The sequence below is a fragment of the Microcaecilia unicolor genome, chromosome 10, assembly GCF_901765095.1.
Source record: "Microcaecilia unicolor chromosome 10, aMicUni1.1, whole genome shotgun sequence".
Taxonomy (NCBI): Eukaryota; Metazoa; Chordata; class Amphibia; order Gymnophiona; family Siphonopidae; genus Microcaecilia; species Microcaecilia unicolor.
Window position 1 is genome coordinate 126,541,030 of NC_044040.1, and position 25,805 is coordinate 126,566,834.

The 25,805-nt window shown below is 50.3% G+C and overlaps 1 protein-coding gene across 1 annotated transcript in view; it reads left to right on the top strand.

Moving 5' to 3' along the window:
- The first annotated feature begins 610 nt into the window (after window positions 1–610).
- The window catches only part of KLHL6 (kelch like family member 6), a 453,247-nt gene continuing 428,052 nt past the window's right edge, over window positions 611–25,805 (top strand). Inside the window, 1 exon segment of the mRNA XM_030216961.1 lies at window positions 611–910. Coding sequence (XP_030072821.1) covers window positions 720–910 — 191 coding nt within the window. The 5' untranslated portion in view covers window positions 611–719.

The window sequence follows — 25,805 nt, forward strand, 5'->3', positions numbered from 1 at the left end:
GGCACAGAGGGGGACCGGGGGGGGGGGGGGCGCAGAGGGGGACCGGGGAGAGAGCCTGTTGTTAAACATTTACCAGCACACCACTGCATATGGTCTATGTCCCAGAGACATCAAAGAAAGACCATGATCAAGTATATAATATCACATTCATTGAACTGATGAGTGTTACTGTTGGGTAGACTGGATGGACCGTTCAGATCTTTATCTGCCATCAGTTAAATCAGAACAAACCTCTTACTCTGTTCATAATTATACCTTTTGCAATATAATGTAAGCCACATTGAGCCTACAAATAGGTGGGAAAATGTGGGGTACAAATAAATAAATAAATAAGTAAAATCATTTATTATGTTACAATATAACATTATCCCTTCTGTCCCTTAAGTTCTCAAACATTGTGAGTCCTTAATAAACATATGGTATATGATAAGGGGCCAGGGCTAACTGAGATGCTGCAAGACTTCCTGATTGTGGTTGTGGTGATGGTGGTGGGGGTGGGGGGAGGAGGAGGGAGCAAAAACTGATAGTGACTGGTTTCCTGTTCTGTGTGTTGATAAATTAGACAGGAAATCTGCTATAGACATGTGATGACACCAACAGAAACTTATGAGCTGCCTTAGACAGAAATAATAAGGCCATATAGTACAGATGCAGTTAAAAACAGAGTAGCACTGGAGGGAAGTTCCAAGGATCCTTTCATTTCTGATTGCTGTCAGAAGATGGAGAATCTAAATGAGACCTCAAATGGAGAAAGGATACATTTTGATGATGCAGGTCTCGCTCTGGTTCTTCAAAATGGGCTAGAGAACCTGCGTCTGGAGAACTCACTGACAGATGTAATTCTGTGTGTGGATAATAAGGAATTCTCTTGCCACCGTGTAGTTTTGGCTGCAGCAAGTAACTATTTCAGGTATGATGAGCTTATCTCCAGTTGGTGACTGGTTCCCTAACGTTTGTTTTTAGAGGCTCATACTGGGATTGTAGTGAGTATATTTACCATATAATATTAACATTTTCTTTAGAAGGTCTTGAGACACTACATCTATAGTTAATTGTTATAGCAGGTAGTGAAGGGAAGCCACTCTCACAAAGATATAGTATTGCAAAGGCTGGCAACCATTTTTTTCTGGTTTCTCGCTCTGCAGTAGGGCAAGTGTTTTTTTTCTCTGTTTTCTTTCTGGTTTTGTGGCACTTGGATAGGTAGCTTAATTGAGTTTCCTCTCTTTGTGCAGTGTCTCCAAATGGGTTCATTTTGCACCAGTGCTTTTTTTGTTGAAAAAAAGGTGCCGGTACTCATTATGGGCGGGGTCACCACATATGGCTCCATCCCTATTATAGCCACACCCACATTAGCCACACCACTTATACCAGATATGGCGCACATAAACAGACATAATTGAAATTATACTAGTATAGGAGAAAAAAATAACGTGATTTTTTTCATTATAAATAATTTCTGTAAGCTGTTACAGCTCCAGTATACCCAGTGCAAAATAAGACAGCAGATGTAAATTCTCAAATTGGATATATTCCAAACACTAAAATGAAAATAAAATGATTTTTTCTACCTTTGTTGTCTGGTGACTGTTTTTCTATCCATATTGGTCCCAGTCTCTGATTCTGCTGCTCTCTATCTGTTCTCTTAACTCCGTTTCCAGGGCTTCCTTTCCATTTATTTCTTTACTTTGCTCCTTTCTTCTTCATTTCTTGCCCTACATCCATAAGTAAAACTGGGTCCTCCTCCGTGGAATTGACTGGAGGAGATATAACGTGGATCCAGCTTTTGCCTATTTTCTCCATCTATGTGCAGTTTTTCTCCTCTCTTCCCTTTCCCTCATCTCCATCCATGTGCATCTTCTTTTTTCTTTCCTCCCCGCCATCCATGTCCAGCACTTCTCTCTCCTCCCCTCCATGTCCAGCATTTCTCCTCTCTCTTCCCTCCCCTATATCCATATCCATATAAAGCAATAATTCTCTCTCCCCTCCATCCAAGTCCAGCATTTCTCCTCTCTCCCTGCCAAATCCTCCATCCATCCATGTCCAGCAGTTCTCCTCTATCTCTGCTCTCCTCTCCATCCATTTCCAGCACTTCTCCTCTCTCCCCTGCCATCCCCTCCCATCCATGTGCATCTCCTTTCTGTCTTCCCTCCATCCATGCCCAGCATATCTTCTCTCCCCTGCCCTCTCCTCTCATGTCCAGTGATTCTCCTCTATCCCCTGCCCTCCCCTGCCATCCATGTCCTCTCATCCATGTCCAACGATTCTCCTCTCTCCCCTGCCCTCCCCTTCCATCTATGTCCAGCGAATCTCTCTTCGCTGACCTCCCCTCCCCTCCATGTCCAGTATGTCTCCTCTCTCCCCTGCCCTCCCCTCTCATCCATGTGCATCAATTCTCCTTTGCCCCCTGTCCTCTCCTGCCATCCATGTCCAGCGATTCTCCTCTCTCCCCTGCCATCCATGTCCAGCGATTCTCCTCTCTCCCCTGCCCTCCTGTCCCATCCATGTCCAGCAATTCTCTCTTCCCTGCCCTCCCCTCCCATCCATGTACAGCATGTCTGCTCTCTCCCCTGCCCTCCCCTCTCATCCATGTCCAGCGATTCTCCTCTGCCCCCTGTCCTCCAATGCCATCCATGTCCAGCGATTCTCCTCTCCCCTGCCCTCCCCTCCATGTCCAGTGATTCTCCTCTCCCCTGCCCTCCGCCTCCCATCCATCTCCAGCAATTCTCTCTTTCCTGCCCTCCCCTCCCATTCATGTCCAGCATGTCTCCTCTCTCCCCTGCCCACCCCTCCCATCCATGTCCAGTGATTCTCCTCTGCCCCATCCTCCCCTGCCACCCATGTCCAGCAAATCTCTCTCCCCTGCCCTCCCCTCTCATCCATGTCCAGCGATTCTCCTCTGCCCCCTGTCCTCCCCTGCCATCCATGTCCAGCAATTCTCCTCTCTCCCCTGCCCTCTCCTCCCATCCATGACCAGCATGTTTCCTCTCTCCCCTGCCCTCCCCTCATATCCATGTCCAGCAAATCTTTCTCCCCTGCCCTCCCCTCCCATCCATGTCCAGCAATTCTCTCTTCCCTGCCCTCCCCTCCCATGCATGTCTCCTCTCTCCTCTGCCCTCCCCTCCATCCATGTCCAGCAATTCTCCTCTCTCCCCTGCCCTCCCATCCCCTCCATGTCCAGTGATTCATTCAAACCACAGCCCCCCGCCCTCCCTCAGCTCCCCGATTTTCCGTTTGTGCACCCCTGCTCCCTGCTTTGAAATCTTTTATTTACCCGAAGTTGCGGCGAACCGGCAGTAAAAGCAGCAGGCAGGCAGGCTCGCCTCCTTGTCGCTTCCCTTCCCTCTCAGCGCTTTCCGCCTTCCTCTGATGTAATTACCTTTCCGTGAGGGCAGGACGCGCTGAGAGGGAAGGGAAGCGACAAGGAGGCGAGCCTGCCTGCCTGCTGCTTTTACTGCTGGTTTGTCGCGACTTCGGGTAAATTAAAGATTTCAAAGCAGGGAGCACAGGTGCACGAACGGAAGGGAGCAGGCAGGTGAGCCGGACCTCACAAAAAAAGCACTGTTTTGCACACAAATTTCATACTTAAGCCAGGGTATGTGGAATATGATCTCATGTCTCAAATTTACTACTACAGCTTTCTGTGATACTTCCATTTTTGCTAAAGAGAATGTCCTTCTAGAGTTTGTAGGATATAACATATATAGGTAACTTTTCAATGTGTGATTGAAAATTCCTTTTAATCAAGCCTGTGGCACACAATACAATGGGAAATATTTCAGTGTCTTTCTGAGCTCCTTTTTCTCCGCTCAATGCACAGAATAATCACTTAGCACCAACACTGCTCTTATCAATACTCATACTTTTTCTTTTTTAGTATTAGCTCAAGGTAAGTTACATTCAGGTATTTCCTTGTCCCCAGAGTGCTTACAATCTATTTGTACCTGAGGATTGGAGGATTAAATTACTTGCCCAAGATCACAAGGAACAGCAGCTTTAATTGTTGCCAGCCCAGTGTTTTAATCACTAAGCTACTCCTCCACTGCATGTTCTCATATTTTTCTCCATGAGGCTAGCTTTCTTGCATCAAGCTTTTTATCAGTTGATATTGGAATGTGCCAGGTGATCATAACCTCTTTATCTTCCATAGTTCTCTTAGGGTTGTGATCCCAATACTTTTTCCAGTACAGCAATGATATAAATTTTAGAATATTTCCTGTGGATGGCATGTGCCACTTTATTGTGCCTTTCAATGTCTAAACCTCTCTCCTTTGCTAGAGAAACTAGTAGTGCATTTTTTCCTATCTCTTTTCATGTTTGGTGATGATGGACAAGTGACTCCTTTGCTCACCAGATTCTTTTTTTTTTTCCCCTGGGCTAATAGTGAAGTTCATAGGCTTCCATCTTCTTTTGTTTATTGACAAACTAGTAAAAAAGGCCCGTTTCTGACACAAATGAAACGGGCGCTAGCAAGGTTTTCCTCGGAGTGTGTATGTTTGGGAGAGTGTATGTGAGAGTGACTGTGTGAGAGACAGAGTGAAAGTGTGAGTGTGTGTGTATGAGAGAGAGAGAGTGAGTCTGGGTGTGAGTGTGTTTGTGAGAGAGTGTGTGTGCGAGAATGAGAGTGTGTGCAAGTGTGTATGTGAGACAGAGTGAGAGAGAGTGTGTGTGTGTGTGTGTGTGAGAGAGAGAGTGTGTGTGAGACACAGATTCTCTGTGAGAGTGAGTGTATGAGACCAAGCGAGTGTGTGAGTGACTGTGTGGCACATAGAGAGTGAATGTGATACAGTGTGAGACAGAGTGTGTGAGAGTGAGAGTCAGAAAGACATTGTATATGAGAGAGAGAGTGTGAGCCCTGCCCTCCCAATCCATGCCCATCTGTCCCCTGCCCCCTCCATTCATCCTTTTCCAGCAATTCCCCTCTCTCCCTGAGCCCTGCCCTCCCAATCCATGCCCATCCATGCTCCTCTGTCCCCTGCCCCCTCCATTCATCCCTATCCAGCAATTCCCCTCTCTCCGTGAGCCCTGCCCTCCCAATCCATGCCCATCCATGCTCCTCTGTCACCTGCCCCCTCCATTCATCCCTATTCAGCAATTCCCCTCTCTCCCTGAGGCCTGCCCTGCAATCCATATCCATCCATGCCCATCTCTCTCCTCCATTCATCCCTATCCAGCAATTCCCCTCTCTCCCTGAGCCCTGCCCTCCCAATCCATGCCCATCCATGCTCCTCTGTCCCCTGCCCCCCATTCATCCCTTTCCAGCAATTCCCCTCTCTCCCTGAGCCCTGCCCTCCCAATCCATGCCCATCCATGCTCCTGTCACCTGCCCCCTCCATTCATCCCTATTCAGCAATTCCCCTCTCTCCCTGAGCCCTGCCCTGCAATCCATATCCATCCATGCCCATCTGTCCCCTCCATTCTTCCGTATCCAGCAATTCCCCTCTCTCCCTGAGCCCTGCCCTCCCAATCCATGCCCATCCATGCTCCTCTGTCCCCTGCCCCCTCCATTCATCCCTATCCAGCAATTCCCCTCTCTCCGTGAGCCCTGCCCTCCCAATCCATGCCCATCCATGCTCCTCTGTCACCTGCCCCCTCCATTCATCCCTATTCAGCAATTCCCCTCTCTCCCTGAGGCCTGCCCTGCAATCCATATCCATCCATGCCCATCTCTCTCCTCCATTCATCCCTATCCAGCAATTCCCCTCTCTCCCTGAGCCCTGCCCTCCCAATCCATGCCCATCCATGCTCCTCTGTCCCCTGCCCCCTCCATTCATCCCTTTCCAGCAATTCCCCTCTCTCCCTGAGCCCTGCCCTCCCAATCCATGCCCATCCATGCTCCTGTCACCTGCCCCCTCCATTCATCCCTATTCAGCAATTCCCCTCTCTCCCTGAGCCCTGCCCTGCAATCCATATCCATCCATGCCCATCTGTCCCCTCCATTCTTCCGTATCCAGCAATTCCCCTCTCTCCCTGAGCCCTGCCCTCCCAATCCATGCCCATCCATGCTCCTGTCACCTGCCCCCTCCATTCATCCATATCCAGCAATTCCCCTCTCTCCCTGAGCCCTGCCCTGCAATCCATATCCATCCATGCCCATCTGTCCCCTCCATTCATCCCTATCCAGCAATTCCCCTCTCCCTGAGCCCTGCCCTGCAATCCATATCCATCCATGCCCATCTGTCCCCTCCATTCATCCCTATCCAGCAATTCCCCTCTCTCCCTGAGCCCTGCCCTCCCAATCCATGCCCATCCATGCTCCTCTGTCCCCTGCCCCCTCCATTCATCCCTTTCCAGCAATTCCCCTCTCTCCCTGAGCCCTGCCCTCCCAATCCATGCCCATCCATGCTCCTCTGTCCCCTGCCCCCTCCATTCATCCCTTTCCAGCAATTTCCCTCTCTCCCTGAGGGATGCCCTCCCAATCCATGCCCATCCATGCTCCTCTGTCCCCTGCCCCCTCCATTCTTCCTTTTCCTGCAATTCACCTCTCTTCCTTCCATGACCCCCCCTCGCATCCATGCTCCTCTCTCTCCCATGTCCCAGCCTGGCCCGCCCTCTTCTTCCCCCCCCCCCCCTCTTCGCATCCATGCTGTTGTTTTTTCTCTGCCCTCCTGCTCCCAGTGTTCAACTTTGCTGCCCACCCTCTTCTATCCCCCCAACATCCCTTTTCTTTTTTTTTTTTTTTTAAATTTACCTCCGTGGTGGCGGTTCCGGCAGCGCAGCGTCAGGGAAGGAGGCGGCGTTCCCGACGTCTAGCCTTCCCTTCGCTGTGTTCCGCCTTCTTCTGACGTCATCATTGACGTCAGAAGAATGCGGAACACAGCGAAGGGAAGGCTAGAGACGTCGGGAGCGCCGCCTCCTTCCCTGACGCTGCGCTGCCGGAACCGCCACCACGGAGGTAAATCTAATATACTAAAACGCACCGTGCGTGGGTGCGATCAGTTTGTTTGTTTTTTTTTCTGCCCTCGCGATCCGTTTTTTTTCCCCGCCCTCGACGTCATGACGTTTGACGCGAGGGCGGGGCAGAGACGGCTGGGTGGCTTCACACCACGAATCCACGAACCCTTCAGAAAGTGTTTGAGTGACTTCAGAACGTTGTCTTCAGAACGTTCACGGTGCGTTTTATTATATTAGATGGACAGGTATAGTGGAAGACCATTTCTCTTCTCTATCCTTTGGCTTGCTGCGGCTCAGAAAGCGAATAGAATGTTGGGTATTATTAGGAAAGGTATGGAAAACAGGTGTGAGGATGTTATAATGCCGTTATATCGCTCCATGGTGCGACCGCACCTTGAATATTGTATTCAATTCTGGTCGCCGCATTTCAAGAAAGATATAGTGAAACTGGAAAAGGTGCAGTGAAGGGCGACTAAAATGATAGCGGGGATGGGATGACTTCCCTATGAAGAAAGACTAAGGAGGCTAGGGCTCTTCAGCTTGGAGAAGAGACAGCTGAGGGGAGACATGATAGAGGTATATAAAATAATGAGTGGTGTGGAACAGGTGGATGTGAAGCATCTGCTCACGCTTTCCAAAAACACTAGGACTAGGGGGCATGCGATGAAACTACAGTGTAGTAAATTTTAAAACAAATCGGAGAAAAGTTTTCTTCACCCAACGCATAATTAAACTCTGGAATTCGTTGCCAGAGAACGTGGTGAAGGCGGTTAGCTTGGCAAAGTTTAAAAAGGGGTTAGACGGTTTCCTAAAGGACAAGGCCTAAACTGCTACTAAATGGGCTTGGGAAAAATCCACAATTCCAGAAATAACATGTATAGAATGTTTGTACGTTTGGGAAGCTCGCCAGGTGCCCTTGGCCTGGACTGGCTGCTGTCGTGGATAGGATGCTGGGCTCGGTGGACCCTTGGTCTTTTCCCAGTGTGGCATTACTTATGTACTTATGTAAATGGCTCCCTTTAGTAAAGCAAATACTGAACATGGGGAGATGATAGGGACAGGGGCACAGAGAGAAGATTCTGGACAGGACAGATAGGGACACAGAGGGAATGGACAGTGGATATTGAGAGAGAAGAAATGTCAAATACAGAGGAGACCATGATTGGGATTAAGGGGTGGGATGGGGAGAGGGGGAACAGAATAGAAAATGGATGACACAAAGGGATGGGGTGGGGAAGTTGTACAGAGCAGAAGATGACTGCTACTTGATGTTTGAGTTCTAGGGCACATGGAACTCAGGCCAGGTTGGATTATATTCTAGTAGAGCGCTCACTGTTTGTCTCTATTCTTTCTGCGGTAATAGGCCGAGAAGAGATCTCTGACCACTCTTTAGTGTGGATAGATTTTGAAAGGGTGGCCGATAAAAATAGTAGCCCAGGCTGGAGATATCCTTCATACTTGTATGCAGATCCCTACTTTCGGAAATATATTCAGGAGAAATGGTCTGATTATGCTCTTAATAACGCACTGCATGTGGATCAGCTGACTTTGTACTAGTCAGCGTCTAAAGCGGTCCTAAGGGGGGACATAATAGCATATGTACATGCCCGTAAAAAGCAGCTGGCAGCTGGTATATTGCACTTAGAAGATAAACTAAAAAAAGCTAAACGGGCCCACAATCAGAGACCTACCCTAACAACCCTAGAGAATTTGAAAGCTACCCAAGTTGCGCTAAATACCTTATTGCATGAAAAAGAAACTCATTCTTTATTATTTCATAAGTATCAACTGCAGAGATTTGGTAATCGTCCTGGCCGATTGCTGGTGCAGTCAACTAAAAATTGGGGAGGGTCGCGGGTGATAGCCACATTGCAAGATCCATCCAGAAATTTAACAAATAGCAGAGATAAAATAGCTACTTACATAGTAACATAGTAGATGACGGCAGAAAAAGATCTGCATGGTCCATCCAGTCTGCCCAAGACAAACTCATATGTGTATACCTTACCTTGAATTTGTACCTGTCCTTTTCAGGGCACAGACCATATAAGTCTGCCCAGCAGTATTTCCCGCCTCCCAACCACCAGTCCCGCCTCCCATCACCGGCTCTGGTACAGACCATATAAGTCTGCCCTCCCCTATCCTCGCCTCCCAACCACCACCCCCTCTTCCCCCCAACTGCTCCGCCACCCAATTTCAGCTAAGCTTCTGAGGATCCATTCCTTCTGTACAGGATTCCTCTATGCATATCCCACGCATGTTTGAACTCCGTTACCGTTTTCATCTCCACCACCTCCCGCGGGAGGGTATTCCAAGCGTCCACCACCCTCTCCGTGAAAAAATACTTCCTGATATCTTTCCTGAGTCTGCCCCCCTTCAATCTCATTTCATGTCCTCTCGTTCTACCACCTTCCCATCTCCGGAAAAGATTCGTTTGCGGATTAATACCTTTCAAATATTTGAACGTCTGTATCATATCACCCCTGTTCCTCCTTTCCTCCAGGGTGTACATGTTCAGGTCAGCAAGCCTCTCTTCATACGTCTTGGAACGTAAATCCCATACCATCCTCGTAGCTTTTCTTTGCACCGCTTCCATTTTTTTAACATCCTTTGCAAGATACGGCCTCCAAAACTGAACACAATACTCCAGGTGGGGCCTCACCAACGTCTTATACAGGGGCATTAAAACCTCCTTTCTTCTGCTGGTCACTCCTCTCTCTATACAGCCTAGCAATCTTCTAGCTACTGCCACCGCCTTGTCGCACTGTTTCGTCGCCTTCAGGTCCTCAGATACTATCACCCCAAGATCCCTCTCCCCGTCCGTGCCTATCAGACTCTCCCCGCCTAACACATACGTCTCCCTTGGATTTCTACTCCCTAAGTGCATCACTTTGCATTTCTTCGCATTGAATTTTAATTGCCAAACGTTAGACCATTCTTCTAGTTTCTTCAGATCTTTTTTCATGTTTTCCACACCCTCCGGGGTGTCCACTCTGTTGGAAATCTTGGTGTCATCCGCAAAAAGGCAAACTTTACCTTGTAACCCTTCGGCAATGTCACTCACAAATATATTGAACAGAATCGGCCCCAGCACCGATCCCTGAGGCACTCCACTACTCACCTTTCCCTCCTCCGAGCGAACTCCATTCACCACCACCCTCTGGCGTCTGTCCGTCAACCAGTTCCTAATCCAGTTCACCACTTCAGGTCCTATCTTCAGGCCGTCTAGTTTATTTACGAGCCTCCTGTGGGGAACCGTGTCGAAAGCCTTGCTGAAATCTAAGTAGATGACGTCCATAGCACGTTCTTGATTTAATTCTCCTGTCACCCAGTCAAAGAATTCAATGAGATTCGTTTGGCACAATTTCCCTTTGGTGAAACCATGTTGTCTCGGATCTTGCAACTTATTGGCTTCCAGGAAATTCACTATCCTTTCCTTCAGCATGGCTTCCATTACTTTTCCAATAACCGAAGTGAGGCTTACCGGCCTGTAGTTTCCAGCTTCTTCCCTATCCCCACTTTTGTGAAGAGGGACCACCTCCGCCGTTCTCCAATCCCTCGGAACCTCTCCCGTCTCCAAGGATTTATTAAACAAGTCTTTAAGAGGACCCGCCAGAACCTCTCTGAGCTCCCTCAGTATTCTGGGGTGGATCCAGTCCGGCCCCATGGCTTTGTCCACCATTAGCTTTCCAAGTTGTTGATACACACTCTCTTCTGTGAATGGCGCTCTATCCACCTCATTTTCAGGTGTACTTTTGCCAGTCCCTCTCGGTCCTTCCCCAGGGTTTTCTTCAGTGAAAACAGAACAAAAGTATCTATTTAGCAAATTGGCTTTTTCTTCATCATTTTCTACATAGCGTTTTGTTGTATCTTTTAGTCTCACAATTCCCTTTATAGTCTTTCTCCTTTCACTAATATACCTGAAGAAGTTTTTGTCTCCTCTCCTTACATTTCTAGCCATTTGTTCTTCCGCTTGCGCCTTCGCCAGACGTACCTCTCTCTTGGCTTCTTTCAGTTTCATCCGGTATTCCTCCCCGTGTTCCTCCTCTTGAGATTTTCTATATTTCTGGAACGCTAACTCTTTAATCTTTATTTTCTCAGCCACTTGCTTTGAGAACCATATCGGTTTCCTTTTTCTCTTGCTTTTATTTACTCTCCTTACATAAAGGTCTGTGGCCCTGTTTATTACTTCTTTTAGCCTGGACCACTGTCCTTCCACTTCTCGTATGTCCTCCCAGCCCATCAGCTCATTCCTCAGGTATTCTCCCATTTTGTTAAAGTCAGCTCGCTTGAAATCCAGGACTTTGAGTTTAGAGTGGCCGCCATCCACATGAGCCGTTACATCAAAACAAACCGTTTGATGGTCACTGTTTCCCAGGTGTGCAGCCACTCGGACATTTGACACACTATCGCCATTCGTGAGCACCAGATCCAACGTGGCTCCCTCCCTCGTGGGTTCGTTCACCATTTGTCTGAGCAGAGCACTTTGGAAAGCATCCACAATCTCTCTACTTCTTTCCGATTTTGCAGACGGAACCTTCCAATCTACATCCAGCAGATTAAAATCTCCCAACAACAGTACCTCTCTTTTCTTCCCCAACTTTTGAATATCAGCGATCAGATCTTTATCTAGTTCTTCTAATTGTGTCGGGGGTCTATAGACAACACCCACGTGGACCAAGGTTCTATCCTCTCTTTTTAAGGTGATCCATATCGCTTCTTCCTTTCCCCAGTTCCCTGTCATTTCAGTCGCTGCGATATCATTTCTCACATACAGAGCTACTCCTCCACCTATACGTCCCTCTCTATCCTTCCTAAAAAGATTATAGCCTGGTATGTTTACATCCCATTCATGGGAACCATTGAGCCATGTCTCTGTGACTGCAACTATGTCCAAGTCAGCCTCCAAAATCAGGGCTTGAAGGTCATGAATTTTTTTGCTTAGACTGCGAGCATTTGTGGTCATTGCTTTCCATGTACATTTCCTAGTATGTGTTTTGGTTTTAGTGATTTGTGAGGGTGTTTTCTCTTTGGATACCTTCTCATATTTTTGTTCCCCCTTCCTTGCTTTTTCTTTTTTTTTCCACTTCAGTTTTATTTTCAGGAACATCACAGTGCTGTAGTGGAGCAAAAGAATTTTGTAGTGGCAACACTTGTGCGGGCGGATGCTTCTGTGTCACATGATGAAGTCTGCCTGAGCCTACTGTGAACCATCTGTTCTTATGTGGTTTTATTCTTTGAGGCAGTGGTGAGAAGTTATGATTCTGCACAGTCCTATAAGTTGCTTTAATTGCATCTAATTCTTGTATTACTTTACAGAGCTCTTGTTTTAAAGTAGATAGCTGAAGACAGATAGGCCAAGCTTTAAGTCTCCAGATGATTGGCCTTGAAACTAAAGCATCACAATTATTGCAGACAATAAAAGTCATCCTGATTGGTTGAAATGGGTATGAACAGGTGTACTATGTTGGAGTAACAGCCTGCAAGACTGCCTGTGTATGATTGAGTAAAGTTAATGAGGTTTGGTTTGTCTATAAATGAGTGGCAAACCCTGGGGTGGGATTATAAGTTCCAAAGTGTCAGCTAAGTGCTGTTATCAAGGGAATGCTCTGGTTGAATGGACCCAAATGGTCCAGTCTGAGCAAGAATTATTTCTCTTCTCTTTATGCTGCAGAAGTCCCATTAACTGAGCAATATCTGACGGATTATTTAGACAAAATAGGTCTGCCTAAGTTGACTCCAACAGAGCTAGAATCTCTTAATGCCCCTCTCCAATTGTCTGAATTACAAGCGGCAGTCAAGGTTTTAAAGTTGCACTTCACTCCTGGACCAGATGGATTTGCAGGAGAATCCTACTATATAAATGAAGAGTGACCGACGTGCCGACATGCGCACGTGCGGCACGTCACAGATCTGTTCTGACATTGTTAGAGGCTCTACCTTTCTGCAGCCGTGCTGTTCTGTGCATGTGCGGCACGTCAAAGATCTATTCTGGCATTGATAGAAGCTATAACTTTCTGCAGCTGGTTTCACAGTCCCAGCTCCCCTCCTTGGTGGCGTAACACCGCACGGCGCGACGATTGGTACGGTGGCTACGTGGGTACACACGGTGCACGGTTAGAAGCAGAAGGTGCACTGTCGCGCTACAGGTGGACTGGGGTGAGGGGGTATTAATGCATGCCGAGCCCACCCCCAGAGACACGCCCCCCCAATCACCCCCCTATGCACCACCTCCATGTCACCGCTGCTCCCCCCCAAGGCCACCGCCGATTCCCCCCCCCCCCCCACTCACTCACTCGCTCTCTCTCTCTCACACACACCAATTGCTTAGGGTTACACAACATGACAGGCGGAGTATGGGAAGCATAATATCTACAAAACAGAAAGAAAAAAAGCACACATAGACACTGAACTCACTCGCACACAGTCTGCGTCTCACACACACACACTCGCACACAGTCTGTGTCTCACACACACACACACACACACACACACACACTCTGTCTCTCTCCAGCACATCAATTGCTTTCGGTTACACAACATGAGAGCCGGAGTCTGTGAAGCATAATATAAAAAAAGAAAAAACAAAAAATCCAGACACAGACACTGAACTCACTGTCACACACTCTCTCTCACACACACACACTCGCACACAGTCTGTCTCTCTCTCACACACACACAATGTCTCTCTCCAGCACACCAATTGCTGAGGAACTGAGTTCAATTCCCACTTCAGGCACAGGCAGCTCCTTGTGACTCTGGGCAAGTCCATTGCCCTATGTAAGCTGCATTGAGCCTGCCATGAGTGGGAAAGTGCGGGGTACAAATGTAATTAAAAAAAACATGACAGGTGAAGACTGGGAAGCATAATATAAAAAAAAACAGACACAGACACTGAACTCACTGTCACACACTCTCTCTCACACACACACACTCGCACACAGTCTGTCTCTCTCTCTCTCACATACACACACACACACACACACACACACACACACACACACACACACTGTCTCTCCAGCACACCAATTACTTATGGTATCACAGCACATTTCTCCTTAATGGCTCTGTCTCACACACATACACACTTTCTCTCTCTCTCTCTCTCTCTCTCTCTCTCACTCTCACTCACTCTCTCACTCTCACTCACTCTCTCACTCACACTCACTCTCTCACTCACACTCTCACTCACACTCTCACTCACACTCTCTCACACTCTCACTCTCTCTCTCTCACTCTCTCTCTCTCTCACGCTCACTCACTCACTCTCTCTCTCACACACACACACACACACACATACACACACACACACTCGCACAGTCTGTCTGTCTTTCTCTCACACACACCTGTCATGTTGTGTAACCCAAAGCAATTGGTGTGCTGGAGAGAGACATTGTGTGTGTGTGAGAGAGATACAGACTGTGTGCGAGTGAGTGTGTGAGAGAGAGAGAGTGTGTGTGACAATGAGTTCAGTCTGTGTTTGCTTTTTTTTTGTTGTTGTTTTTTTACATATTATGCTTCACAGACTCCGGCTCTCATGTTGTGTAACCGAAAGCAATTGGTGTGCTGGAGAGAGACAGAGTGTGTGTGTGTGTGTGTGTGTGTGTGAGTGAGACACAGACTGTGTGCGAGTGTGTGTGTGTGAGAGAGAGTGTGTGACAGTGAGTTCAGTGTCTGTGTATGCTTTTTTTCTTTCTGTTTTGTACATATTATGCTTCCCATATTCCGCCTGTCATGTTGTGTAACCCTAAGCAAATGGTGTGTGTGTGAGAGAGAGAGAGAGAGTGAGTGAGTATGTGTGGGGGGGAATTGGCGGTGGCCTTGGGGGGGGGGAGCAGCGGCGACGTGGAGGTGGTGCGTAGGGGGGGGCGTGTCTCTGGGGGCGGGCTTGGCATGCATTAATACCCCCTCACCCCAGTCCACCTGTAGCGCAACAGCGCACCTTCCGCTTCTAACCGTGCACTGTGTGTACCCACGTAGCCACCTTACCAATCGTCACACCGTGCGGTGTTACGCCACCAAGGAGGGGAGCTGGGACTGTGAAACCGGCTGCAGAAAGTTATAGCCTCTATCAACGCCAGAACAGATCTTTGACGTGCTGCACATGCGCAGAACAGTGCGGCTGCAGAAAGGTAGAGCCTCTAACAACGTCAGAACAGTTCTGTGACGTGCCACACATGGGCAGAACAGCTATGCTGTTCTGCACATGTGTGGCACATCGGTCACTCTTCATTTATATAGTAGGATGGTCTTAATCTGTATACGTTATTACAGTAGCGAGTGGCATGCGTTATGTCAATGACTGGTTTCGTTCGACGCAGGACTATTCTAACACTGCCCTGGAGCTTCAATTGACTTCAAATATCCACTTCAGTAACCTATTACATACGTCCGGGGGCACTATTCCAAAGGTTTTAAACCTCTCCTCCATTATGATCTCAGCTAAAGCAGTTTGGAGGTGGATTTGTCGCCTACATAATTTTTCTACCACAGTGACGCCTTATTTATCAATTTGTAATAATTCAGCATTTCCTCCAGGTCAACTATATTCGGCTTTCCGCAGGTGGCAGAGACAAGGTGTGGAATATTTACTACAGGTGGTGACATCTGAGGGCCACATTAAATCCTTTCCTGACCTCCAAACAACATACTCTATATCGCCTGCAAATATTTTTTATTATGTTCAGTTGAAAAATTATGTTAATACTTTACCATGGGAGGATCTACCTGAGGATACACAAGAACTGCTCTCTACAGCTTTCTCCTTGGTGGCACAACAATGAGTACCTCTTTCTTTTCATCACCAACGTATAAGAGACATATACCCGAATTAGATTACTCTTGCTTGCTAGCGCAATGGAAGATGGATTTGCAAGTTTCATTGACTGAGTTGCAATTAAAAGCGCACATACTTGCTATTTGCCGACTTTCTCCCTTTACAGTATATTGGGAACTTCAGTACAAGTTCGCGTTACATCCTATATAATAAAACGCACCTCCAACGTTCTGAAGCCGAGAAAGTGAAGCCTTGAAACATTTGTGCTCTCTCTAAAGCTGTATCCATCTCCTGAAGTGACATCAGTGTACTTCTGGGTACGTCACATGGAGCACTGACCAACCACAGGTGGGAGGGCGGGTGCACAGCGGCAATTGGCTCTACCGTTCAGTGAGCGTGCACGCTGAGCTGTGCACGGCAGTGGAGGTTGGGCGGTTGGCGAAGGGACAGAGATTTGGGCAGTGTGGTGCTGAAAGGGGAAGGAGAATCGCTGGGTGGCTGGAGGGGGGTAGGGGAGATAGGACAATCACTGGCTGGCTGGAGGGGAGCAGGGGAGATAGGAGAATCGCTGGGTGGCTGGAGGGGGGCAGGGGAGAGAGGAGAATTGCTGGGTGGCTGGAGGGGGGGCAGGGGACACAGGAGAATCCCTGGGTGGCTGGAGGGGGGGGCCGAGGAGATAAAACAATCGCTGGGTGGCTGGAGGGGGGGCAGGGGACAGAGGAGACTTGCTGGGTGGCTAGAGAGGGAGCAGGGGACAGAGGAGACTCGCTGGGTGGCTGAAGGGGGGCAGGGGACAGAGGAGACTTGGTGGGTGGCTGGAGGGGGGTAGGGGAGAGAAGAGCATTGGTGGGTGGCTGGAGGGGGGCAAGGGAAAAAGTAGAATCGCTGGATGGCTGGAGGGGGAGCAGGGGAGAGAGGAGAATCGCTGGGTGGCTGGAGGGGGGACAGAGGAGACACATTCGCACCCAGCACTCTCACTCTCTCTCTCTGTCACACACACACACTCGCACATTCACTCTCTCTCTCTCTCACACACAGTCAATCTCACACATACTCTCTCAAATATACACACTCCGAGGAAAACCTTGCTAGCTCTCGTTTCATTTGTGTCAGAAACAGGCCTGTTTTACTAGTTTATACATATCCCCATGCAGAGCATTCCATATGGCATTATCTCCTTGGGGATCTTGTCCCAAATGTGGGTCAGAAGGAGTTACACTGGGGCATATGTTTTGGACTTGTCCTGGGATCACCTGTTTTTGGAAAGACATATTATTGCAAGTTTCTAGAATGTGGAAGATGGGATGGCATTATGATCCGGGACTTTTGTTTGGACAACCTGTCCTGGGCTCTCCATTTCCACATGGATTTGCAGCATTTGTGGCCAAAGCTACTCTAATAGCTAAGCAGTCTATCTTGGCGGAGTGGTTAACTAATAAATACCCAACAACCCAGCATTGGCGTACACGTATGATTGTGTTACTACGCCTGGAAAGGATGGGAATTAAAGACCTTGCCTCGGATAGGGGTGAAAAGTTTCTTAGTGCTGGAGCCCGTTTTTGAATACCTTAACCCCCACAGCCAGAAGTCATTTGCTGAACAGATAATTTTTGACTATTGTAATTCTGATTTTATGAGTGGTGCTCCAATGATGTAAGAGGGTGGTAGAGGGAGGGGGATGGGAATTGAGTTATAGATGTGTTAATGTTGAATTTACTGTACTGATTTCAACGTTGTATGTGTATTTCACAATAAAAAAGATTGACATATGTAGTGTTTGTGTAGTAATTTGTAACAGCCCAGCTTGGTCTAGATTCCCAATAGTAGGCAGATTGGTGCTCTAAGACCCAGAGTAATATTTATAGCACTGTCTTTTCATAGGTGGGTTAGGGCTGTCATGATTTGTAAGTTTGCTATATAGGTTTTAAATGTTTTTTTGCAGGGTTTTGTGTTGTGAAAGCTGGCCCTTGCCACCCAAAAATAAAAATGTTCAAGACTAGAGGTCACCACAGAAGCATAAACTATTTGCTATAAACAAAGTGTTTGGCAATGATGTTCCTGAGGTGATAATCACAATTTGAATATTTTTGTTTGGTGTTATAAGGGGGGATAGCTCCATTGTTGGGGAATATGGAGTTTATAATAGAGAACTGTGGGTGCAGAGTTTATATTGAGATTATGTCTGATCCTGTAGAGGATCCAGACTTCACTTCCACACAGAAGAATTTGTTGAATGATGATATCAGTTATAATGGTGGTTTTACCTGGTAAATGAAGCTAGCTGGTGGGGGAGGGCTTCTTTATGCATAGAATGCCCAGGTGTCTTATAGTTCTAATTTAAATGTCTGTGTGTGTGTGTGTGTCGGGAGGGGGGGGGGGGGGGGGAGTGGTATGTGAGGTGGTGGGCATGATGTGTGGAAATGTCACTTTTATTCCCCCCCCCTCCTGTCTAGAGATGCCACTGCCGCACCTCCAATCCAGGCCCACCAGGCACTGACTTGCATCAGCAACTAAAACACCAATATGCTCAGGAGCAGGGTTACCATATGTCCAGATTTACCCGGACATGTCCTCTTTTTGAGGGTAAGTCCAGGCAACCGGGCGGGTTTTGCCAATCTGCCCGTTTGTCCGGATTTCTGGACAAACGGGCAGGCTGGTGGGCGGACAGCCCGCACGCCAGCCTGCCCGTTTGTCCAGAAATCCGGACAAACGGGCAGATTGCTAGCCTCCCCTCCCCTTACTTACTAGTGCCCTGGTGGTCTAGTGACCTCTTCTGCCTTCGAGGCAGGAAAGAGCCCCCTCTTTCTGCCCGGAGCGCTGCCCTGCATGCATCCTTCCTGTTGGTGATCCTCGGCGCTGATTCAAAATGGCCACCGAGAGTTGAAGTGACCTCGCGAGACTTCAACTCTTGGCGGCCTTTTTGAATTGGTGCCGAGATCACCAACAGGGCAGCGATCCGGGCAGGAAAGAGGGGGCTCTTTCCTGCCCCGAGGTCACTAGACCACCAGGGCAGTAGTAAGGTAAGGGGAGGGGGGTGACAGGGTATGTGACAGGGGGGAGGGGAAAATGTGACAGGGGGCAGAGTGAGGGTGTGACAGGGGGCGGAGCGAGGGTGTGAAAGGGGGCGGGGTGGTGTGTGGTGGGGCGGGGCATGTGTCCTCCTTTTTGGGGGACAAAATATGGTAACCCTACTCAGGAGAGCCTTCCAACCCAAGCCCTGCTGTTCCCATCCCATAACAATGGGAAGTATGCATCAGAGGCAATGGGACCAGCAGAGCCTTCACAAGTTGCAAGCAGCACCTGGACTGGAAGGCTTTCTTGTTCATATTGGTGCTTTGGCTTCTGCTGTGCGCCAGCAGACCTGGAGACAAGGTAGGGGCAGGTGGTGGCAACAGCAGATGTGAGAGAAGTTTAACGGGAAATTCTGAACAGGTGTGTGGGAGGCAGTCAAGCGAATAGGGGAAATGTTGGACTGGGGGTGAGGGATAGAGGGTGGGTGATGCTAGATAGGTGGATGGGAGACAGGGAGTGAAGGGAGAAGGGGTAATGCTGGTTGGAAAAGGAATAGAAGAGGAAAGGGAGATGCTGAACGGGAAAAGGGAGGGAAGATAAGAGAAATAGGAGATGCTGCATTGGAGGGAGGGAGATAAAAAGAGGGAGGAGAGTACTGATATATAGGTTGTAGGGGAGCACCAGAAACCCTAACACCAGCCCTATGAGAAAAGCAGGAAGCAACCCCAGTCAGCTGCAGGGACAGGGTTGCAGGTAGGAGGGAGGCGGCCTTTCTCCGAGGACAAGCAGGCTGCTTGTTCTCACGACTGGGTGACGTCCGCGTCAGCCCCCACCAACCGGAAAGAAGCTTCGCGGGACGGTCGGCACGCAGGGCACGCCCACCGCGCATGCGCGGCCGTCTTCCCGCCCGTGCGCGACCGCTCCCGCCAGTTACTTTTTTTCCGCGACTGGAGAGAGTTGTGCAATTGCCTCTCTCTCTGTTCAGCCGCCGGATTTTTCGACCGCGTTTACGCAGATCGTCGCTTTTGGACCGTTCGGTTTCCTCTTTTTCCTTTCTTTTGTATTGTTAAAAAAAAAAAAAAAAAAAAAAAAAAAGGGATTTCGCGCGTGTGGAGCACGCGCTCCCCTTTTCCCTCGCTTCTAGCGGGGACGCCACGTTGCGGCCTAGTGGCCGCTCGGTCGGTTTGGTTTTTCGTGGTGTGATTTTAGCCACCATTGCCGACTTTGACTTCGCCGACGCGATTTTTCCGTCGATGTCCTCGAAGGTCCCGAGTGGATTTAAAAAGTGTGGTCGCTACGGCCGGCCGATCTCGCAGACCGACACCCACGCTTGGTGCCTCCAGTGCCTCGGGCCGGAGCACAATCTCAAGTCGTGTGCTTTGTGTCTCGGTCTCCGGAAACGGACTCAGGTTGCGAGGCAAGTTCTACGGGACCGTCTTTTTGGAACTTGCGCCGGCCCCTCGACGTCGACCTCGACGGCATCGGTATCGAAGGCCGGTTCTTCGGTACCGGTATCGATGCCCGAGACATCGGCACCGATGGCAGCGACCCCAGGAGAACAGGTCCCATCGGCCCGCCGGTCCGCCGGTGAGAGTGGGGTTGAGAGGCCTCGTGGGCAGTCGGCCCCGGTCACTCCCTCAGCTCGTGAGCCACGGGACCGAACCCTGTCGGACCCGGTACCTCGAGACCGAGGGGGATCGACCTCCTCCTCCTCCGTGCCCTCCGGCGCCGGTGACGTGCACCGGAAAAAGGACAAAAAGCGCCGTCACCGGGAGCCCTCGGTGCACCCTGAAGAGGAGCCGACGCCGAAGCGTCATCGCAGAGAGGAGAGATCTCCGTCGGTGGTGGAGGTACCGACGCGTCGGGGTTCCGGCACCTCGGTGCCGTCTCCTGGCCCCCAGCAGCTTCTGGCACCGACACCCTTACCGGCCCCACCGCCTTTCCCGGCAGCGGGCCTGGACGAGTGCCTCAGAGCCATCCTTCCGGGGATCCTGGAAGGGCTGATGCGCCAGGCTGTGCCGGCGTCGGGGGTGCTTGCGCCCCCGACGCCGATGACTGTGGCGCCGGCGAGCTCTAACCCGGCGCCGGGGCTGTCGACACCGCCGCCGCTTGCGGTGCCGGTCTCGACCGCCACGCAGGTGGAGTCCCCGTCGACGTCGATGGAGGGAGCTCCGTCCCCGCCGGCGCGGGAGTCCACCGCTCGACGACACCGAGACCTCGGTGCCTCGACGTCGAGCCGGGCCCGGTACCGGACTCAGCTACATGAGCTAATGTCCGATACCGAGGATGAGGACTCGTGGGGGGAAGAGGAGGACCCGAGATATTTCTCCTCAGAGGAGTCTACGGGCCTTCCCTCGGACCCCACGCCGTCACCTGAGAGGAAACTCTCTCCTCCTGAGAGTCTCTCCTTTGCCTCCTTTGTGCGGGATATGTCTATAAGCATTCCCTTCCCCGTGGTCTCTGTGGAAGAGCCGAGGGCCGAGATGCTCGAGGTCCTCGACTATCCATCACCACCTAGAGAGTCCTCCACGGTACCGCTGCACAATGTCCTGAAGGAGACGCTGCTTCGGAACTGGGTGCGACCACTAACTAACCCCACCATTCCCAAGAAAGCAGAGTCCCAGTACAGGATCCACTCTGACCCAGAGCTCATGCGGCCCCAGTTGCCCCATGACTCAGCGGTCGTGGATTCTGCTCTCAAGAGGGCACGGAGTTCGAGGGATACCGCCTCGGCGCCCCTGGGGCGGGAGTCTCGCACTCTGGACTCGTTTGGGAGGAAGGCCTACCAATCCTCCATGCTCGTGACCCGCATCCAATCCTACCTGCTCTATATGAGCATCCACATGCGGACCAATGTGCAACAGCTGGCGGACCTGGTCGATAAGCTCCCGCCGGAGCAGTCCAGGCCATATCAGGAGGTGGTCAGGCAGCTGAAGGCGTGCAGAAAGTTCCTGTCCAGGGGGATTTTTGACACCTGTGACGTGGCATCTCGTGCTGCGGCCCAAGGTATAGTGATGCGCAGGCTCTCATGGCTGCGTGCCTCTGACCTGGACAACCGCACCCAGCAGAGACTGGCTGACGTCCCTTGCCGGGGGGATAACATTTTTGGTGAGAAGGTCGAGCAGATGGTGGACCAACTGCATCAGCGGGAAACCGCTCTCGACAAGCTCTCCCACCGGGCGCCTTCAGCATCCACCTCAGCAGGTGGACGTTTTTCCCGGGCCCGGCAGGCTGCACCCTATTCTTTTGCAAAGCGTAGGTACAACCAGCCGGCCCGAAGGCCTCGTCAGGCACAGGGACAGCCCCAGCGCGCTCGTTCCCGTCAACAGCGTGCGCCTAAGCAGCCCCCTGCGCCTCCACAGCAAAAGCCAGGGACGGGCTTTTGACTGGATCCACGGGAACATAGCCGCCCTCAAAGTGTCCGTACCGGACGATCTGCCGGTCGGGGGGAGGTTAAAATTTTTTCACCAAAGGTGGCTTCTCATAACCTCCGACCAGTGGGTTCTCCAAATAGTGCGGTGCGGATACGCCCTGAATTTGGCCTCCCTGCCTCCAAATTGTCCTCCGGGAGCTCAATCCTTCAGCTCCCATCACAAGCAGGTACTTGCAGAGGAACTCTCCGCCCTTCTCAGCGCCAATGCGGTCGAGCCCGTACCACCCGGGCAGGAAGGGCAGGGATTCTATTCCAGGTACTTCCTTGTGGAAAAGAAAACAGGGGGGATGCGTCCCATCCTAGAACTGAGAGGCCTGAACAAATTCCTGGTCAAAGAAAAGTTCAGGATGCTTTCCTTGGGCACCCTTCTGCCAATGATTCAGAAAAACGATTGGCTATGTTCCCTGGATTTAAAGGATGCATATACTCACATCCCGATACTGCCAGCTCACAGACAGTATCTCAGATTCCGCCTGGGCGCACGACACTTTCAGTACTGTGTGCTGCCCTTTGGGCTCGCCTCCGCCCCACGAGTGTTTACGAAGTGCCTCGTGGTGGTGGCGGCGTACCTACGCAGGCTGGGAGTGCACGTGTTCCCATATCTCGACGATTGGCTGGTCAAGAACACCTCGGAGGCAGGAGCCCTCCGGTCCATGCAGTGCACTATTCAACTTCTGGAGCTGCTGGGGTTTGTGATAAATTACCCAAAGTCCCATCTCCAGCCATCCCAGTCTCTGGAATTTATAGGAGCGCTGCTGAATACCCAGACGGCTCAGGCCTACCTTCCCGAAGCGCGGGCCACCAATCTCCTGGCCCTGGCTTCGCAGACCAGAGCGTCTCAGCAGGTCACAGCTCGGCAGATGTTGAGACTTCTGGGTCATATGGCCTCCACAGTTCATGTGACTCCCATGGCTCGTCTTCACATGAGATCTGCTCAATGGACCCTAGCTTCCCAGTGGTTCCAAGCCACCGGGAATCTAGAAGATGTCATCCGCCTCTCCACCAGTTGCCGCACTTCACTGCTCTGGTGGACCATCCGGACCAATTTGACCCTGGGACGTCCATTCCAAATTCCACAGCCTTCGAAAGTGCTGACGACGGATGCATCTCGCCTGGGGTGGGGAGCTCACGTCGATGGGCTTCACACCCAGGGTCTGTGGTCCCTCCAGGAAAAGGATCTACAGATCAACCTCCTGGAGCTCCGAGCGATCTGGAACGCACTGAAGGCTTTCAGAGATCGGCTGTCCTACCAAATTATCCAAATTCGGACAGACAATCAGGTTGCAATGTATTACGTCAACAAGCAGGGGGGCACCGGATCTCGCCCCCTGTGTCAGGAAGCCGTCGGGATGTGGCGTTGGGCGTGCCGGTTCGGCATGCTCCTCCAAGCCACATACCTGGCAGGCGTAAACAACAGTCTGGCCGACAGACTGAGCAGAGTCATGCAACCGCACGAGTGGTCGCTCCATTCCAGAGTGGTACGCAAGATCTTCCGAGAGTGGGGCACCCCCTCGGTGGATCTTTTCGCCTCTCAGATACCTTTGGTGGGGAAGACCTTACTGAAGCTCAAGCAAGACCGCGGCACCATGATTCTGATAGCGCCCTTTTGGCCCCGTCAGATCTGGTTCCCTCTTCTTCTGGAGTTGTCCTCAGAAGAACCGTGGAGATTGGAGTGTTTTCCGACTCTCATTTCGCAGAACGACGGAGCGTTGCTGCACCCCAACCTTCAATCCCTGGCTCTCACGGCCTGGATGTTGAGGGCGTAGACTTCGCTGCGTTGGGTCCTTCTGAGGGTGTCTCCCGGGTCTTGCTTGCCTCTAGGAAGGATTCCACTAAAAAGAGTTACTTTTTCAAGTGGAGGAGGTTTGTCGTTTGGTGTGAGAGCAAGGCCCTAGAACCTCGCTCTTGCCCTGCGCAGAACCTGCTTGAATACCTTCTGCACTTATCAGAGTCTGGCCTCAAGACCAACTCAGTAAGGAATCACCTTAGTGCGATTAGTGCTTACCATTATCGTGTGGAAGGTAAAGCCATCTCTGGAGAGCCTTTAGTCGTTCGATTCATGAGAGGCTTGCTTTTGTCAAAGCCCCCTATCAAGCCTCCTACTGTGTCATGGGATCTCAACGTCGTCCTCACCCAGCTGATGAAACCTCCTTTTGAGCCACTGAATACCTGCCATCTGAAGTACTTGACCTGGAAGGTCATTTTCTTGGTGGCAGTTACTTCCGCTCGTAGGGTCAGTGAGCTTCAAGCCCTAGTAGCTCATGCTCCATATACCAAATTTCATCACAACAGAGTAGTGCTCCGCACCCACCCAAAGTTCCTGCCGAAGGTGGTGTCGGAGTTCCATCTTAACCAGTCAATTGTCTTGCCAACATTCTTCCCCAGGCCGCATACCCGCCCTGCTGAGCGTCAGTTGCACACATTGGACTGCAAGAGAGCATTGGCCTTCTATCTGGAGCGGACACAGCCCAACAGACAGTCCGCCCAATTGTTTATTTCTTTCGACCCTAACAGGCTAGGGGTCGCTGTCGGGAAACGCACCATCTCCAATTGGCTAGCAGATTGCATTTCCTTCACTTACGCCCAGGCTGGGCTGACTCTTGAGGGTCATGTCACGGCTCATAGTGTCAGAGCCATGGCAGCGTCGGTGGCCCACTTGAAGTCAGCCACTATTGAAGAGATCTGCAAGGCTGCGACGTGGTCATCTGTCCACACATTCACATCTCATTACTGCCTCCAGCAGGATACCCGACGCGACAGTCGGTTCGGGCAGTCGGTGCTGCAGAATCTGTTTGGGGTGTAAATCCAACTCCACCCTCCAGGACCCGAATTTATTCTGGTCAGGCTGCACTCTCAGTTAGTTGTTCTTCGTAGGTCAATTTCTGTTGTACCCTCGCCGTTGCGAGCTTCAATTGACCTGGGTTCTTGTTTTGAGTGAGCCTGAGAGCTAGGGATACCCCAGTCGTGAGAACAAGCAGCCTGCTTGTCCTCGGAGAAAGGGTATGATACATACCTGTAGCAGTTGTTCTCCGAGGACAGCAGGCTGATTGTTCTCACCTACCCTCCCTCCTCCCCTTTGGAGTTGTGTGTTTCATCTTTTGCTAGTCATTCAACTGGCGGGAGCGGTCGCGCACGGGCGGGAAGACGGCCGCGCATGCGCGGTGGGCGTGCCCTGCGTGCCGACCGTCCCGCGAAGCTTCTTTCCGGTTGGTGGGGGCTGACGCGGACGTCACCCAGTCGTGAGAACAATCAGCCTGCTGTCCTCGGAGAACAACTGCTACAGGTATGTATCATACCCTTTTTCTATTGAAGCTTGTTTCCTCAGTGCAGATGCCAGTTGTTTTGCATCACTATTTTGATATTCCAGCAATTCTAGACTGAGATCTACTAAATTGCATGCAGAAGAGTATACATTATGCTATGTTAAAAGGGATTTGTCTCTCACCAACTCTCTTGAAATAAGATTCAATGTGAGTTATATGTTTTTTAAAAGTAGAAGCTGATACAGTAATCAGAAATTACAAGTAAAATTCAAATACATCAAAGGAATACAATTTATAACAACCCTGGCATAGTAAACAAATAAGTTTTCAAGGTTTTTCGAAATAAAAACTAACTTTTCATTGAACATAGTTCAGAAGGAAGATTACTCCAATAGTGAACAGCTACAAAAACAAACAAACAAACAAACAA